At 34.6% G+C, this 18,922-nt stretch overlaps 1 protein-coding gene across 1 annotated transcript in view; it reads left to right on the top strand.

Moving 5' to 3' along the window:
* The window catches only part of CUNH10orf67 (chromosome unknown C10orf67 homolog), a 36,811-nt gene extending 17,889 nt beyond the window's left edge, over window positions 1–18,922 (top strand). Inside the window, 6 exon segments of the mRNA XM_042802173.1 lie at window positions 11,538–11,558; window positions 12,508–12,600; window positions 12,700–12,759; window positions 17,534–17,621; window positions 18,538–18,596; window positions 18,883–18,922. Coding sequence (XP_042658107.1) covers window positions 11,538–11,558; window positions 12,508–12,600; window positions 12,700–12,759; window positions 17,534–17,621; window positions 18,538–18,596; window positions 18,883–18,922 — 361 coding nt within the window.

Here is an 18,922-nt window from a genome sequence, read left to right as displayed (position 1 = left end):
TTTCTTTTTACATGATCCAGGAACTTTCCAGACGGCTGGTCCTTTATTTTACCATTTGACTTTTTTTTTTTCCTAGCCTGATTTCGTACTGGCTTTCACACTGATCACCACTAGTATGTCTTTGTTACAGTAAACTGACTGGGTTTATTATAATAAAAAATAAAACACAGCTTGACTTGCAATCTAAATGTGCTGGAAAAGAATATGATACTGTTTAGAAGAGAAAAGGTTGTGAATAGAAAATCAGTACCACTTCAGTTATTTAAACATTTGCTTTTCTGCAGCTTGTCAAACTTTGTGCCAAGTCATAGCTGCTTTACTTTGTTTTGTTAATCTCAGCACCATGTGTCTTGGGCTTTTTTAATAGGGGGCCAATCCTGCAGTACTTACTCAGTTTTCAGTTTCAGTGAGTCTGGGTAAGTACTGTAAGACTGCATTTTTTGAAAATTAGAGGGTAAAAAAAAAAATATATATATATATAATATATATAGAGTAGGTCTTTAAATCAGTTTGTGAAGGTTTAAAAAAACCTACAAAATAAGTTGCCTATTAAATAAATTTTAATAAGCAGCTTCATAATGAAAATAGTTTATATTTCTCATCACATTTTAAGAAAATTTCTTTAAACTGAAAATGTAAGCTGGACTGTATTGCAATTAGGAAATTACAAATGAAATATTTAAAAATTCGGTTGTCTAAATTTAGGCCAGGATATTGACTTTTCTCTTTCAAGGAGAATCTTTTGGGGTAGGAATGCTAGATAATGCTAAAAACTACAGTCTGATTTGTATATTTACCAAAAGCATTTGAAGGCATTATTGTAAGATGATATAACTGAGGGTTGATTCAGCTTCATAGTCTGTGAACAAATATATAACATGAAGACAGCTCAGACAGGTGTCTGGATCATAGCTGAGGCACCTAGAAAAATAATTTTGAGTCACAAATTGAGTTGTGATAATTCTAGGAATCCCAATGGGACCTTTAACATCAAAGCCTAAGTAGTCATGTTCAATATATCCTTAATGAATATTTTAAAATCTAGACGTTAGAAAGCTTTTATTAGTTCAGGAGAAAAATAAGTTTTCAAGATAATTTTTTTTTAAAAAATAAATATTATTAGATGTGTTTACTTCATTATTATTATTCCAGATTTAGTTCCAATTCTTACCTAGAAATGCTTCATCTAAGGGGATCTTCTTGGATGAGTTAGACAAACTTTTCTTTGTGCAGATGTAGTAGTCTGAGTTCAAAACAAACGAGTACATGAGTCCAACCTTGGCAAAGGATGTTGAGTGAGAATTGGCCTCACTCTTCCCTCTCCTCCTAATTCTAAAATCAAACACACAGTTGTCAAATATCTAGAACATGTTTGGGAGGCTGGTTCTAATAAGTGTCCCAAAACACAGTGAGTATGCATCACAACTAATTATGAAATGTGATGAGGATGCCTTGACTAATCTGCAATACCTAATACTATTTACCATGCAACTTTTTGTGGCCTTATCTTTTCACTGCAAACAAATTAACAAACAAATCAGTATTAAACACAGAAGAAACACAGCAGTAATGTGGTTAAGTCAGGTAAGTCAGAACAGTAATGTTCACAGTGAATGGGAAATAACACTGAAAGTGGAACACTTATCCTCTGGGAAACCGCAAGGAGTAGACTCAGTGAGAAATTACATGGTTTGCTCATTGAGACTTCTTGTTGGTATTCCGAGTGCATACAAATGTGGAAAAAAAGAAAAAAGAAAAAAAAAAAAGAAAGAAAAAAAAAAAGAGAAAAAAAAAAGAAAAAGAAAGAGGAAAGAGAAAGAGAAAGAGAAAGAGAAAGAGAAGAGAAAGAGAAAGAGAAAGAGAAAGAGAAAGAGAAAGAGAAAGAGAAGAGAAAGAGAAAGAGAAAGAGAAAGAGAAAGAAGAGAAAGAGAAAGAAGAAAGAGAAAGAAGAGAAAGAGAAAGAGAAAAGAGAAAGAGAAGAGAAAGAGAAAAGAGAAAGAGAAGAGAGAAAGAGAAGAGAAAAGAGAAAGAGAAAGAGAAAAAGAGAAAGAGAAAAAGAGAAAGAGAAAAAGAAAGAGAAAGAGAAAGAGAAAAAGAGAAAGAGAAAGAGGATGAATGCTGGATGTAAAAAGTGATCTGTAAGTAAGGTTGAATCTGAAAATATAAATCCTATGACATATGATTGGTATAAAGCATTTACGCTCTCAAAAGATGTCTAAGTTTTATCAAATTTTTAAAACAATTTCATGAAGATTATTACATAAATATAATATTTTATGTATTGCCATACAATTCTGCATATTTTGACTTCTTACAATAAATAAAAATGTTAGTGATAAAAAATCACATTTCCTAATGGTTTAAATCCTGGAAAATGCAACAATGTTAGATGAAAATAATAAATTACAAGACAGAATCAGTAGCAAAGTACTCAGAATTGAATCAGTAGTAAAATCCTGGAATAAATCTTAGGGAGAAAAATGCAAATTGATTAAACATGCCCCCTTTGCCATCTTTAATGATTATTATCTTCATCTTTAATGAATATTTATCTTCATCTTTAATTAATATTTATATTAATTTCATTGTCTATAAACAATATTGTTGCTTTCCTATCATTTGAGAAGTACAAATTTATGAGCAATGCTGAGCAATAACACAGAAAGGACTGGCTTTGTGACAACTCAGTACAAGCCAATGAGTTGCTGTCACTTTCTAATGTTGACAGTCCCAGCTTATATTCAACAGTGTTCAACTAAAAAGTGTCTTTTTCTCTATAGTTATTATGTCCCCAGATGGTGAAATGAGAGTTTTTCACTCTCATAGATAAAGGTGCTAATACAATTAGCTTTAAATCTGCAAAAAGTCATATGCCTTTTCAATATACTATTTATAGATGACTTCTTTGTTTCTCATTTTAAGATAATTTTTCAATAATATAAAATGCTGGTTAGTATTAGACTCTTTCCAAAAGTTTACTCTATAGTTTTGTTCATATTTCTTGGTGATTCCTTTGAGCAGCAGAAGGAGAAGAGAGAAGACACAAAAGTGCAAAGTATCCTGGTGTGGCACAGAAAAAAGTATGCAATTAATTTTATTTCCTAAGTAAAATATGTATTTTATTAGCTAATATTGCAAACTCCTCAGCTTGTGCTATATCTCTATTTTATTTGTCTTTGTCTAGTTTTCCTTTTTCCACTGGTTTCTCTTAAGCATACATTTGTGTTTTAACTAAATAATGAAATACTTTCCTTACTCTGCACTAGTAAGAGCCAACTTTCATTACAACTATACTCTTTTAAAAAAATAGTCTTTTTTTCCATTTAATCTAAATGGAGTTATGTAACATCACTACTAGACTAGGTCCTTATCTTCTACTCACTACCGCTTTAAATTGAAACATGTACTCGCTGTTCCTTGCCCTTTAATCTAGAGAGATTGATCATGGCAGATCACAGGGCATGATGTTTGACAGCTATAATTAGTGGGTAAGCACAGCTCAGGGTTTGTCCAGCTGAAATCAGCTCAACTGACAAGGTAGGAGTTCGGCACAAGAAATCCCTTCATTAGCATTGTACCTTATAGATAGCAAAAAATACTGAAAAACATTTAAAAACTAGAGCCCAAATCCTAGCTTTATCCACAGGCAACAATGCTGTGCCAAAACTGACAATGCCATGAAGCAGAGGGACAGGAAACTGGGCTGCTTGCTGTTTGACATAATACCTGCATATTTCAAGACCAAAAGCAGCACAAATTCTGCCTTAAGTACATGCCATAGTATTGCAGAAGACCAACATCTTACTGTGCTACAACAGTATCTTCAAACAGCAAGCTTAAAAAAGGCTGTCCGGGTATTGAATAAACTTTTATTTCTGAAGCTTAAGCTGAGAATCATGTCTATCCACATATGAAAAGTACTTCAATATTAGCTAAGTAGGATGTGATCCTGAAGGGACTGTGGAAATAGAAGGAGAATTTAAAATGCTGCTAGGGCATTTGGGTAAAGCTGGCAGCTGACTTAGTAACTAGCAGAAAAATCCTGTGTGGGTCCAAAGTCGTGCTTGGAGGCTCTTGATACCTGTCGTGGAGGTTCTCTGTGTTTTTATACCTGATATGAGGTATGGTTGCTTATTCTTGCAAATGTATGTACTTAATTTGTCCCATCCTTCAAGGAACAATAATATATGCATTATAAATAAGCTGAAGGAGATCTGACAAACAGATAAATATATAAAGTGATCTTACTGAATTGTATCTGTCAGTACTCAGGATATTAAGGAATCACTGAATTGTCTTGAAAGTAAATATTATTGCAGAACAAGAAATGTTATTGGAATATAGAAGAGTCTGCAAATAAAGTATGCATGACTACATAGCTAAATTTTAAAGTGGTTTTAATGCTTAGTGTAATTGTCAAAAGCCTCTAGTAATCTGTCACCCAAACACTTTAAAATATGCCCATGGTCAAGTAAACGTTGTAAGTCCACAAAGCAGTTCACTCATGGAATTCATTTGTTCTTCATGAAACTCTGGTTTCATTTAAAATGGCATGGGAGGGGATTCCAGTGACAGTGGCCTAACTGATTTTTATAAGAAAATTATGTATCTTTGTGTTATCTTGATGTTTAGGAAGCAACTCTCCATTTATGCTTTCCTTTTTTTCATCCTGAATGATCAAAAACGTGGAGAAAGTGTGGTCTACTTTACATAAGTCATCTTCCCTTTCCAAAGACTTACTCTTGTAAGTCCTTCTGTACACTTGTCAACTTTGGAATCCTTTAAGTGAAGAACATGTGAGAGTAATAAAAAAAAAAAAAAAATAACAGTTTAATAACATTTGAAGGTTTTCCTTTAAAAATTGTTCTTTCTTCCTGTGTATGAATGTTTAGCACTTAGGAACCTATAACCAATTTCCATTAGGTATTTGAACTATTTAAAAACTTTCTATACTCTGAGGCTTCTGAATGTGGCCATTATCAAATAAAAATGTAATTTGTCATCTGTACCTACTACTGCATCCTGTCATTTACCAAAGGTATGAGGGGCAGTCAAACTGTTTGGATTTTTCATTTGTTATGAATTATATTTTAACCATTTTAGAAAATATTTGCCTGCAAAATATGTATATACATATATATATTTGTGGATATTCTTTAACTTTTGCAGAATATTTTTATAATATCAGAATAAATGTAGTGAACCATTATAAGAACAAAGGATTTTTTAATTGTTTTATTATCCTTAAAGTTAGATTTAATTTGGGTTTCATAATACCTTTATTTGTGTAAAGAGTTGTTGATATCACTGATCTTCCTGAAACTTCAAATAATACAGGAAAAACAAACAAACAAACAAACAAACAAACAAACAAAAAAAAAAAAAAAACAGAACCAAGTCAATGCTTGGAAGTTAATATCTAAATCAATGTATTAATCAGCCTCACTTTTTGAAGCTGGATTTCCTTCAACAGTTATTTGCCATATCCTATTAATCATAGTTAGATTTGGAAATCTATGGCATGTGGTGAGAACAAGCCATATGCTGAGATAAACTGAACTGGAGCACATCTAGGTTAGTTGAAATATGTGTTATGTTTGAAAGTGGTATTTGATTATATTAAAACAAAAAAATTGGTATGCTGTTGGTAATTATCTATTTGTTACTTAGATTTATGGATGTCATAGGCATAGAGGAATATCCTTTATTGAATAATTTAAATTATATTCATGTTTAATGTATTCAGTATCATTTAAGTACTACTTTGATACTTACCCAGATGTCTACTTGCACTGTTGCTTTAATCATATCATAAAATCTCAGCAGCAATAACATAAAATTTCAATCTCAGTAACAACAATGTAAAATTTTGACATAAAATCAGCCTCCACACCACCTGCAAGATCTTTTTCTGTCCTTTTAAGGAGAATATCTTCCTTGAGTAGGAGGAGATTTTTGTTCAAAGACAAAAAAAAAATGCTTAGATACTATGAGAACTCTCTTGCTACATAATTCTCCCTGGTCTTGCACAGGTGCGCATCCTCCCCCCCTAAAGACTATGTTGGGGTTCAAAACTAGGTCTGCACCAGAAACTTGGCTCATATAGCTATAATGTCGAGGGGCATAGGGGATAAAAGCTGTAGGCAACAGTTATGTCATTCTAATTCAGCCTACACTCAAGTGTTTCTGCATGCCTAGACTCTTACTGAAAGCTGTTTTCCAGCAGACCTTTCCCAGCCCTGTTGGGCTGGTCTGTTTGAAAAAAGTGGAGCTTTAGGCTAAGGGTAATGCGGCCGGCTCCTGGGAAGGAAAGATATGAAGCTGAAAAGTTAAAAGAAAATTCCATCTCATATTTAAAAAAACAGCAATTAATATTTGTGCGTTAATCCTTCTTTAGATCTCATCTTTTATTCTAGTACAATTTGATCAAATAAGAATTTCAGTTTTTCCAATAGTCTATCAGGTATAACTTTTGTGGTTGCAGATGTTTTTCTCTTCTTACATCTTTTAGTATTTTGTGAATTTTCCTGTTATAAATGTGTCAGAAATCCACTATCCATGGACCAAGTCTGTACCTGTTTGAATATACCTGAGGAAATGAAGGAGCACTTGATTATAATTTCACCTTTAAAATGACCTCGCCTAGTTCTCTTGGTAGAAATGTTTTGTGGAGTTTGAAATACTGCTAACATTTTTCTGTGTTCCTTTAATACCTGATTCTTCTGTTCTATCTGTCATTATTCTTGGCTGTGTAATATGTTTTGACCAGTTTAGTGCTGCTATTCACAATCTTTTTTCCTGTTAGCTGAATTTCTAAGAATATCCCATAACCGTAGCTCATACTTTTGTTCTTTCTAGGACCTACCACTTTCATAATTACCATTATGCTTTAAAACACGTCAGAGATAATTGGATTTTAACCTGGCAAATTCAAAATTCATTTATCAGAGCTGTATGGTTTTGAATTGATATTGATCAATACTGTATTGATCCTGCAAGAGACTACATGAATCCTCCTCCTCCACGCACCTTTCTAAAAGGACCAAAGCACATTTATTCCCTTCAGTCTCTTAAACAAGTGAATAAATGCCCAGACCTGGCCACTCCTCACTGGCCATCACATGGGGGATGTGGGGCTGCCCAGGCCACACCTGACATCGTGCCCGTAGCTCTACAGCCCTGGGAGGATGGGGCCTCTCAGAAACCGAGTAGACTTTGGCACAGCCTGAAGTGCTTTCCAGATATAATCTGCTGTTAATGAGTAAGATATTAAATGATATTGGTAAGGTTCTGCTGTATAGCTTTTTAATTTTTGAATGTGGGTTTGAAGGAACACACAATAGCACATTCAATAAAGTTCAATTATTTTTCAAATACTATTCAATTACTATTAAGTACACATACGGTGTTAGCTGATATTTTGCTCGGTGTTTGTACTGTAGCAGATTTGGTTGTGTAATTTTGTTTTGTAGATAGAGCAGGAGACACCTGCATTCACCTCTAAAAATTTTTATGTATCTAGATAGGGATTATATTTACACTGGAAAATGCATTTTGTTATCGATTAAGATTTTGAAAATAAATCTGTTTATACTCCATTTCAGGGGTAGCTGATGACTGCATACTGCACTGTTGATAAAATAGGAGATACACACAATAGGAATTAGTGTTTATTACAGAAACAGGAGACTAGAGATGGAAAAATATATTAGATCATTCTAGCTAGTCCTGTCAACGGGGAGGTTTTTCTTATTCAATGTTTTTCATTCTTTTCTTCATTTATGGCAAATAATTCATATCCAAGTAATATCATAATGGTAAGGGTAGAGCAGAAAGAGTGTCATGGGTAATAGGATTGCCACAGTTCCCCTGAAATATGTTTCATAGCCTCATGCCTCTTATTTATAGTTCAATTCCTTGGTTCCATTCTGTTTGGTTTTCATTCCTTAGTATCTATATTCTTCAAGGTTTACTCCTCGTTATCCTAAAACCTTATAATAATGTCATAATTAATGGGAAAAAATATTTGTTAGGGTTGGAATCTGTCCTATTGATAATGTGGAGGCTCATTCAAGTTTAACAAATCTTTCTGAACTTAAATAGACTAAAAGGAGTGAATTTGCTATGTGATCTTAGCAGACATTTATAAAAACATTTTGATGCCACTTGTATTGCAAGCAGTAGAAGATATAACTATATCCAAAAACAAGGACAGGAACCTTTGACTAACATATAAATCTTAAGGTTCTAGATTTTTTTTTTTTCCAAATGGCTTAAGTAACTGTAATTTCCACACTTAGGAAAGAGGAAAGAGTATTCCTGAAATTCCCCAAAATGGAATGTCAGGTCACTGTGTTTGATATTTAAGACACCCTTCTACATTGGGCATAAAGCAAAAACCTATCAAGCCCTCTGGGCAAGTCTATAAACCCATTGTATCTTCATCCCTCTCCAGGCCTACATGGCTGTTCAGCCAACAGCATTTAATTTTAGAACCTTTTAGGCAATTAGGGGTCTTGTTGAGAGTGAAATCTAATCACGTTTTGAAATGCAATAGTAATACTTTTTTTAGTAATATAGCTATAAGTACCTTCTTGTACTGAGATAAGTAGGTTATGTTGTATTTCAAACTTTCACCTTTTAAGATGAAAATGAGATTGGGAGGGGGAGATGTTACCAGAAGACAAGTTGCAGAATGCTCTTTCCTACTTATTAAGTTACAGATCCAGTGTCTGAAAGCTAAGTCTATTTGAACAGTGGATGAAACGCTTAGCGAACCTGAAAAACTTTAGTTATTTGATTCTGGCCATGTTTAATTTGCTAAAAATTAATTATGTATTTGATTACGTATGGGAAATATATAAAAGGTCTTCCCTGAAATATAATTCTTATAATCACCATGCTAATATGCAACATCCTAACATGCTACCAAAGATCTCAACTTAGCAAAATTAAATTTTGGAATCCTGTTCAATAGGATTCATATTTTGATTTCCAGGCAATAGACTTTATTTGCAATGTTTAGACTGAGATTCAGTTCTTTTACTTTGCCTGAGATACTGAGGTGTTGTAACCATGCTGACACACTAGCTAAGCAATTCCTTTCTCTGCCAAATATATGGTTAGTTTTCATCTTTGCTAACATGTACAAACTTATGTAATGAAATTTGGTATTTTTGCAAACTATTCATTTACAAATAACATGCCCTTATAGTTCCTATTACATAAAAGCTTACATAAGTAGACAAATATATAGTTATGTGCTGGGAACACTTCATTAATGACACAGAGAAAGGATTTCCTGTAGAACAGATGGCCCTTGTAGTGTTAACCAAACTGTTCATCTAAACCAGCATTGTCTGGAACCTAATGCCCTCAGGCAAGGATCCGACCCAGTTGTGGAGAGGCACCATGCAATCGCGACAGATGGTCATGTGTTGAGGCAGCCCAAAGACCGTGCATATGTACCGAGGGTGGATGTTGAGGTCTGAAGCTCACAGTGGAGAATATTCAGGAGGCTCATGGCTATCGGGTGTCCTGGTGTCCTAGTCTGAACAACATTAATGTAAAAAAGCAAGGGCACATGAGAACTTAAATTGAATTGAAGGAAGAAAGCAATAGTTTCTTAGCCCTTCACCCAGTTATCACTGGATAGGTCAATAAGGTACAGAAACTTGTTTCAATAGCTTCAGTCAGACTAAAGAGACTATAAAATTTAGTCCATCATTCTGCAGTGAGTTGAATGAGTGACAGTAACAAATACTTAAAATGATACATTTCCAATTTTTTAAAGCAAAAATTTAAATACACTAATGGTTGTTATATTAGTGTTTCTTATAACTTTTATCTATATATATTAATAAAATCTTAATCAAGACTCCTTCTGTATTAAGAATGTGCTTCAATCAGCTGGAATTGCTCTTGATAAGGAACAGGAATCTCATCTTCAAAAGTTGAATTTTAATCCAGTTTATGGTTGCTTTCCACATTTGCAAAGAGATTTGCTCTTTTCATCCAGGAAGAGTATAGTTTTGAGAGATATATGTGATGACAGAGATTTCAGAGGAGTAAATAAAAACACAGTAGAAAGAATATCAAAACACAGAAGGGACTAAAGTGACCTAATAAAAACATAATATTGGTTTGCAATGAGGAAAAGGAGTGAGCTGGAAAATATAATGGAGGGAATATATGTTTAAAATTGAACAGTTTGAAGCCTAGAAAGTAACTGCCCTTAACATTCATTTTAAAGTGGGGGTTTTTTTACTATCTTTTCACAATAAAAGTTACAGGAGGCACAAGTGCAACTGTCATTCATTTCTTTTTGACTGTCATACTGAACTGGAGTTGGGAAGTGCCACTGATTCTTCACAGGACCATCCCAAGAGCCGGGGATCTACAGATTGTGGAAAGTCTTTAGACATGGTCTTCTCTACCCTGCCATGCCCCAGCAGACAGTGAGGGTATCAGTAAGGGTTACAGAAGCTCTATTATGCTGATATTTCAAGCATGTGGCAATCAAATCCTGTGCCTTTAGAGCTGTTTTGGACCATTATTCTATGGCTTGAGATCTAGCCCATTTTGTGTATAGCTGCAATGGGCCTGATTCTGCTTTTACAAACGATACATTTACCCAGCTATATTGCCACTGAAATCTAGGGTGTTACGCTAGTATAAAATCCATGTGTGTAAGGAGAATTTGCCATGCAATTGGTTTTGCATTCATTTAGTAATGATATTTACAGTGAATTTCATTTGCAGCTTTCATAGTTAAGTAGATAAAGTTACTTTTTTTTTATTTAAAAAAGCAAGATACTGCAATGTATCTGCAATGCTATCTGTTCTTTAACTCTGGTGTTTACCCCTCTGAACTAACCACATAGCTACCAGCATGTGCATTGTGAAAGAAAGTGTAATGTATCTGCAGCTGAAAAAACAAAATGAGTACTTGATCTGGACAGGATACATAACACTACCAAAATCTTGGAAATTCTGTTCAAACAGATGGGTGGATAATGTATTTTATTTACCTGGTTCGTGTCCAGTGTGCTTGTTTGGAGATCTGTGGAAATATAACAGGGATTAAATATCTCTTGCAGGAGGGAATAAGTATTTGTGTGAGGTGTGAAGGCATGGAAGGAGATGGCTGGGGAGAGGACTGAACAAGTGTCTCATCTTTGTGTTTTTCAGATTCACTCTGTCCTGTGGAAAATGTAATTTACAGTTGGGAAAGTAAGATATATGACACCCTGCTGAGAGAGAATGGAAGACTTGAGGTTGCTTAGTTTCTTTCAGATTTCTAATATGACATGCCTGGTCAATGGTGCTCTCTTTTCCTGAATAATAATAGTATTACAAGAAACTAAAACAGGTTTGTGTGCTCATTAGATTTTAATTGTCAGTTTTCAGCATTGCAAGTAGAAGAAGCTATAATGACCAGTCTGCCAATGCAAAGTGAAATGGAAATGATAATGCCCAAGGAGAAATGAGAGTTCAAAAAGAAACATCTTTTGAAACAGTGATATCTTACAAAACAGAAGAAAGAATTTACTGACAAGGTGATCTTTTAATCATTACAAGCTAATACACTTAGGTACATATTTTATATATATTTATATACAGACCTTTTTAGACCCTATGGATCTCACAGAACAACTGCGTCTTGAACATTTTAGTTGCTAAACTAAGGGTAGTAGTAGACATTTATGTATCAGCTTTATCCCAGAACCTTACAGAATTTCTCATTACATTTCTCTGAGATAAATATGAATTGGTTTCCCATAAAGGAAAGTGAAGATATGAAGTCACACAGGCTGTGTCTAAGTTGTATGGTATGGATGCTCCATGGGCACCTATGTAGGTACTTCCATCCAATCACTCAGACTGAAAATGTGCCACAGCCCCCTTCTAGTCTGTGTATCTGGGTTTTCCTAGCTCTTACTCTTGACGTGGGACTGATTTGAGTCAGGGCATCCACACAAAAGCGTAGATTAGGAAGAATTCCTGGACCCCAAGCATAGACATAATCATGAAAATCGGAGTTAAATCTGAATCAGCAGTTCAATTCTTTGTACTAATTGCTTGACCGTATACTTTCCACAAACTACTGCTTTTGCCATGGGGAATTTGTAATAATAGATCTTGAGTCCTCATCCATTTAAGGCAATGGCAATTTTACCACTGATAGCAGTTAAGATGAGGGCCAGACATGTATACATAGAACAAGGTCGTATTTAATTATCCACAGTGCTGTTTTTGCTAGAGTTGCCAAAACGTTGCCTGCTGCAATCCTTACAAACAAAGAAAAAAAATGAGCCAACTTTGATCTACTGGCTTAGGTTCCAAAACCTTTAAATTTTTAACAGGATACTGGAAATATCTAACAGCCCCAAACATGAAAAACTTGTCCCAATAACAGCACTGTGTATGAGCAAAACTTTGTATTTGTTTTTGCATAGTTGGCAAAGAAAATAAGCAGTGTTTTACTTACTTTCATATAACATATAGAGTACCTGAGCAGCAAGCTGCTGAAAGAAGCCTGACTGCTGAAACTGAGAAACTGAAGAAACATGAAGGTCAGGAAATGCAAACCACAGAAAGGTAGTGGCCAAAGTTTTAAAGATGTGCTTTGAAGACATTTAAGAAACCTCTGTGTTGATTTAACTTCTTCTCTTTACCCATTTTTTTTTTCTGTCTTAGAAAGGAAGCTGAGCAAAGTGATGCAATATGGAAAAAGAAATTCCAGGTTCTACAGAACAGGTTAAATTTTATTGCATTGGTTGCATTGGTAAGATAATTCAGGCCTACAGATTTTGCAAATTCCATTTGTGAAAATTAAGGTAGTTCCATACATTATTCAGTTATTTAGTTATTAGCATCTGAGGATGTAATATCTAGGTTTAAAAGATTAGAATTAAATATTAGTGGACTAAATATTATACTGTTAACTTGCTTGTAATAATGATAAACACCTCAGACAGGTAAATTTGTACAATTTTGTTAATAGTACTCAGAGTTCTTAAAAGCAAAACTTGTTTTGCATGCTGTTAGACTACATTTTCTTTACTGTGTTCTCATTACATTTTTTGATAAGATTTTAAGGTGTTAATACTCTATTTTTAGCCTATTTGTTTCTCTTTGTCTTCTTTCCTAATGCCCCTCTTTCCCAGAATAATTTTTCACCTCTCTTGTTTCATACTTCACCATTTTCAGCCACTACACTTTCTCTATCCCAGAGTCACAGCACTTTCTTCTGTTTTTCATGTGATGACAATTGTCCTTTATGCATACATTTTTTACTCAGACAGTTTTCTCCTCTGGTCCATCTATCCTCTATAAAATCTTCATCTTCCTTCCCTACATTGTGAAGTATTTTGGCTGAAAAATGCTGATTGTTGAAACCCACAAATTCCCTCGAATCATCAGATGTAATGAACATCTAGCAAGAGATCAGGGAGGCTCCCGCAGAGCTCTGCTCAGAGTCCTAGAGACTGGCTGAGAATTGTGGTGCTTCTTGATCACAGCTCCAGCACAGCTACTAGGGACAGAGCTTTCTGATTTGCCATGAAGCCGTGACTGAGAGTGAGCACCTTGTAAAGCAATGAATCCCTTTGGTCTAAAGCTGGTCCGAGTATAAATCTTGCCTGTTGGAAAAGCCTTATGCTGTTTCTTAGGCAAGTAGTACTTGGAGAGCCAGGTGTGCTAGGACTACATCTATACTGACAAATCATTTTTAATGGTGTAGATACTCACATTTGTCCTTGGGTCTTGGTTCTCCATTAGCCTCAGTGTGTCTCTATTGCTTCACTCATATTTTGGGGGGAATAGAAAAACCTATTCCTCAAGACAAAACCCTAGAGCAGTTCTGGTGCTGGTTTATTCCCTATAGGCAGTATAGATGAGATGGCACACCCACATAAAATCAGGCCACATCTCAGACCATGTAACATATGTGTTTGGCACCATGCTATAAAAACACCTCTCTCACAGGCCACGATGCAGCCCAGTGCTATTTTAGGTAGAAAACTACAGACTAAGAATATCTAAAATGCACATGTACTCCATGGGACACAACCTGGCCCAGTATGAATGCAACCAGTCCACTCTGGAGGTCACTGGTACTGATCAGTGTGGACAGGTTGTGCAGCATGTCTTAGGTCTACAATTTTCTCTCTGCTCTGCAGCAAAATATTTTAGTACTGTGTATCTTATGCAGTGCACTCAGCACCTTTATTGTCCGAAGAAACACACGGGATTTACCAAGACTGAACACTACAGCACACCAATAGGGTGGAAAACCTGAGTAGCCTCCATTATAACAAGGGTTGTCAGAGCTTCCAGAGTCTCTACTATGAACGTAGAAACTGGAGTCTGAAAGCTCTGAAACAGGATGTGGAAACTCTGTGATTTACAGCCAGAGGTAGTTTGCATGTGAGTGTTGCCTGGAATTGCAGAATAGGAGGGCCATAGCAGATACCAAATGGCTTTAATACATTCTTGGTGATATCCTTGCTACTGCTGTAGAGATGAATCAGACAAACTTTAACTTCAAATTTATGGAGTCCTGAAGGAATCTATTTAACCATGTAAACATCATATTTCATCCTTCCCAAGATTTTTTTTTTCAGAATTTCAAGTTTATTACAAATCCATCTGGACTGATACCAAATTTTAAAGAACAAAATTTCCAACCAACTGCACATTCTACTGTATTTCAGACAGGTTTTTTTCCTGTCTTTTTTTATCTCCACAACACCAATCAAAGGTGTGGAAACGTAGTAACTCCTGTCCTGCAAATGGTGAACTGCAATGAAGGTACATCCATGGCACAGCAAACTCTCTGTATTGTACTTTGCTTGCTTAGTTCGATACAGTATCTCTAAGGTCAATGGATAGTTTCTCATTAAGTTCAGTATTCATTGAAATAAGCCCCAAGTTATCTTCTCATCTGAAAATGGTGAGAATATACTCTGTCAATAATATAATGACAGTGTTATCAGTGCTTTAGTAATAATGCAAGTCTCTGTAGAAAAATAAAGCTCTATTATTTTTACCAGGCCTACTTTAATGAGTATACACTGTGTTACCTGAATAGGTAGGTACTAGAGGACTTTTTTAACAGAGACCATTAGAATTACCTGCTTAAATAAGAGATTAATTTGTCATTTCAGAGATAGCTAATCGTTGTAACATCATAGAAACAGATTAATTTCCATTAAAACCTGATTAACACTGATATATATATAGACTATAGAAACATCCTTGGTTTTGCTTCATTTTTTTCTGATAGTTTATTAAAGAGCCACACAAATTATTTTTTCATGACAATGTGATTATCTGGGCAGCAGATATTTGCCTTGAATTTAGCCTGTATATTTTTATATTTTTATTATACTCATATTTTTAAAAAAATAACAATAAAATATGTGAGCCCTCTTGTGGCCGAAGTATCTTCCATGTGTCATATGAAATCATCAAAGACTGTGTGTCCTGCTGAATGAAGTGCCTGAAAAATATCTAGAGAATATTGAATGTAAATTTGTTTAGCTAGTACTTCTAATGTCAGCTTTCTTTCATTTTTTCATAACAATTAAATCCATTTAAGTTTTCTTTTACATTTTTTGTAATTTACTGTATGTAGATAAAATGCCCATGATGTTCTGGTTTTGTAACCAGATACAAACAGGACAAAGAACTCCAAGATTTCTAATAACTTTGTCCATTTGGCTACAATTGCCATTAAAGGTGCTATTTAATGTAAAATGGGGTTTGTGAGGATCTTTTTTATGATACAGGGCTTTTTACTTTAATATCTTCATATATATCAATGATTTGAGTCATATAGGACCAAACATGATTATCAGTCAGAGTTATCTTTTAGTTATTGCTGAACTGGATCTGAACTCTGGCAATTTTGAGGCAGAAGAGTCTATATTTCATTGCCACTTATCACTCTTTCCTCATAAATTCAAGGGAAAATAATCCAAACAGTCCAAACTACATATTCTTACTAAAGAAAAAATCTTGTCACCTGATATAATAATTTTCATGGGTTTTGAGGTTTTTTGCTTCTCTTCATTAAAAAGGTCTGTTTCTGCAGTGTAATACCATTCTTTGTAAAGAAAGAGAAAAAAATTTACAGCTGTTCAAATTACCTCATGAGCTGGACCTTGAGAAATTAGGTAGCAATTTTCATTGATTAGATAAAATATCAGCAGTCTGTGGTTAAAGTTATAGTAAATTTACAGACAGGAAAAGAATGGTATTTTAAATTCAAAGTGTGTATTCTACTCCTCACAGATTTTTCCACTGCATAAGGTCTGTTACTTTACTTACACATTTAATGTAATATAGTAATGGTGTTTTAATGTATGTATGTCCCATGGACTGCTGAACACTTACTGGCTATTTGTTCTAATTTTGCTGATTGATAGTGTTTGCTTTATTATTTCTCCTGAGGCCTGAAAAATATACCAAAAAATACATTTTTTTTCCAACTGGCTATTTTAAAGATATGCTGGAGAGCATTGGTTTCAATATCTTAACCTTTTTCTGTATCACAGTGTTCATGGTTCTTCTGTAAAATTATTTATGACACAGCTTTATATATATATTTGTTAAAGAAATGCAAACTATTAACATATCTATATTTTTCTGATTTAATCTGGTCTTTTATTTTTGTTTTCTGCTATTTTTATTTGTGTTTATCACAATCTTTTCATTAGTATGGGAGCAGATTAAAACTGGAGTGTATTTGTTCATTCTTGCTCTGTTACACCATATCTATTTTTTTCCTAAAAAATGTAACATACATTCATACATCAAAGAGATGCCATATTCACAAACATGCTTGATGTTCATTGTTAAAATGCATTTTATCATTGCATCTTTAATATAAACTCTTCAGGAGCAATTTGCAAAGAGCCACTGTAGAACAAACCAAATTTAAGACCTGTAGTACCTAATACCCTATAGGAATTATATGCAGAGGAAACATACAGGAGTTTGTAGAAAATATGTGAGAGAAGAGGCAAAGATCAGTGAATTCAGTGAGAAGAGAAAAGCCAAACCTCACATTCATTACTGGTGAAATCAGGTAAATTCCTCATTTTCAAAGTTAGGATGAATGCAAATATTAACTGGGCAGGGTAACGGGTAATAATTCATAGATTGATTGATTTCTTTAAATAAGAGGAATTCAGCTGCAGTGGTTTATGACCAGCCTTCAATGTTATTTTAGATGGAAGCATCTCCTAAGATTAGTCACTGATGGTGAAAGTGCTCTGAACTTGAATTCTACTGATTAACGATCATGCAAGATAGGTTGAGTCTACCCAGAACTAATACACTCCATCTATATTTAAGGGTCTCTTATATTTATAACTCCTAAGTGAGTAGCTATCAAATGTCTGCTTCATTATAGTTATTCTGATATTATGGAAATTCAATTTCAGTATGTTTTTAATTATGTATTAGAATGCTTAAGAATGACAACAGGCTAATGTAGGTTAATTTAATGTGAAAATCTTTTCAGTCTGCATGTGATTAAGGATGAGAGGTTTATTAGAAAAAACCTGCAATGCCAGTTACTAGCCCTTAAATGTACATCTCTCAGTGAGACAGTAAGTAAAGACAAGGCAGCTGGTCTATTTTGTTTAATTACTCATTTCTATCAAAAGAAACCTTTCTAATGCAACAAGAAGCCAGCTCATACCATATGACAGTGAAAATTATGAAATGGTAAGTCCAACAGAAGCAGATTGTCAAAGTTGGATGTGCTCAGCCATATGCAATGTGGTCTTGTGTACATAATTTGTCCGTGCAAATAGCACATAAACTGTGCCTTCGCTGGCACACATCACTAGGTAAATATAACATCCATCTGCAGTATATGAATGAACCATAATGATAACTTTTTCAGCCAGTTTGTGAATTCACAACCAGACTGTAGGTTGCCCCTTGCAGCCACCTGATAGAAGGTAGAGAGATCAGGAACTATGAGGTTTGATGTACTACTCGCCCTGTGGGCTACTCACATCTATGTCCTAGCTGCCTCTCAAAACCCATCTACTTGTCTAAAATGTATAAATATGCATTTCTGTAAATATGCATACAAATATTAAATTCCTCGTGTTCCATCCTGCAAAAAGGTCATGTATGAAACAATTCCAGTTCTCAAAACTTAGTGGAAATATGTATGGTTATTTTAATTAAAATTTAGTCAGGCCCTCAGATAGTCTCTCAAGAATTAAGGCCATATTAGATTTGATTTAAATGCTGGTAGCAGACCTCTAGTCCAGTGTCTATTCTTATGGCTAAAGCCAAGTATACACTCTTAAATGTTTTGGTAAAAGTAATTCTTCATACATGTATTTCTCAGTGACTTTAAAAATGAAGATAATTGCTATCTTTTCTGCATTTGTAGCTCTAAATATGCTAATATAATTTAAACATTTTATTTTGGTTTTGTTATATACTTTAACCAGTATAAGCCTTTACCTTGGGCATTGCTCTACTCCTTGTGTTCTGTTTCTGTAGCTCTTCTCCAGTCCTTTTTCTGATTCTGTATGTAAAATCTACTTTTATATTGGAATGAGGTAGAGAGAACATGGGTATGGTGTTGTTCTGACATGTATGTAAAATCTACTTTTATATTGGAATGAGGTAGAGAGAGCATGGGTATGGTGGTGTTCTGACAGGCTCAGTCCCTGGGACAGTCATGATCCCAGAAACGTTTAGTCATCTTTGCTGGTTTTCAGCTAGCACTGGCAGTGCTGTGATTGATAAATAATAGTGATAAGGGCAACCACGACTAGGGATAATATATTGTATGTCACAGTACTTTACGTTTCTGATTAACCATCTTCTTTTTCCTTCTTGTAGTCAGGGGTTTGCTGAGGCTATGAACAAAGAGCTAAGTTAG

Source organism: Tyto alba, unplaced genomic scaffold, assembly GCF_018691265.1.
Source record: "Tyto alba isolate M040663 unplaced genomic scaffold, T.alba_DEE_v4.0 Super-Scaffold_38, whole genome shotgun sequence".
NCBI lineage: Eukaryota > Metazoa > Chordata > Aves > Strigiformes > Tytonidae > Tyto > Tyto alba.
The sequence above is the reverse complement of the archived record's forward strand: the minus strand, read 5'-3'. Positions and strand labels throughout refer to the sequence as shown.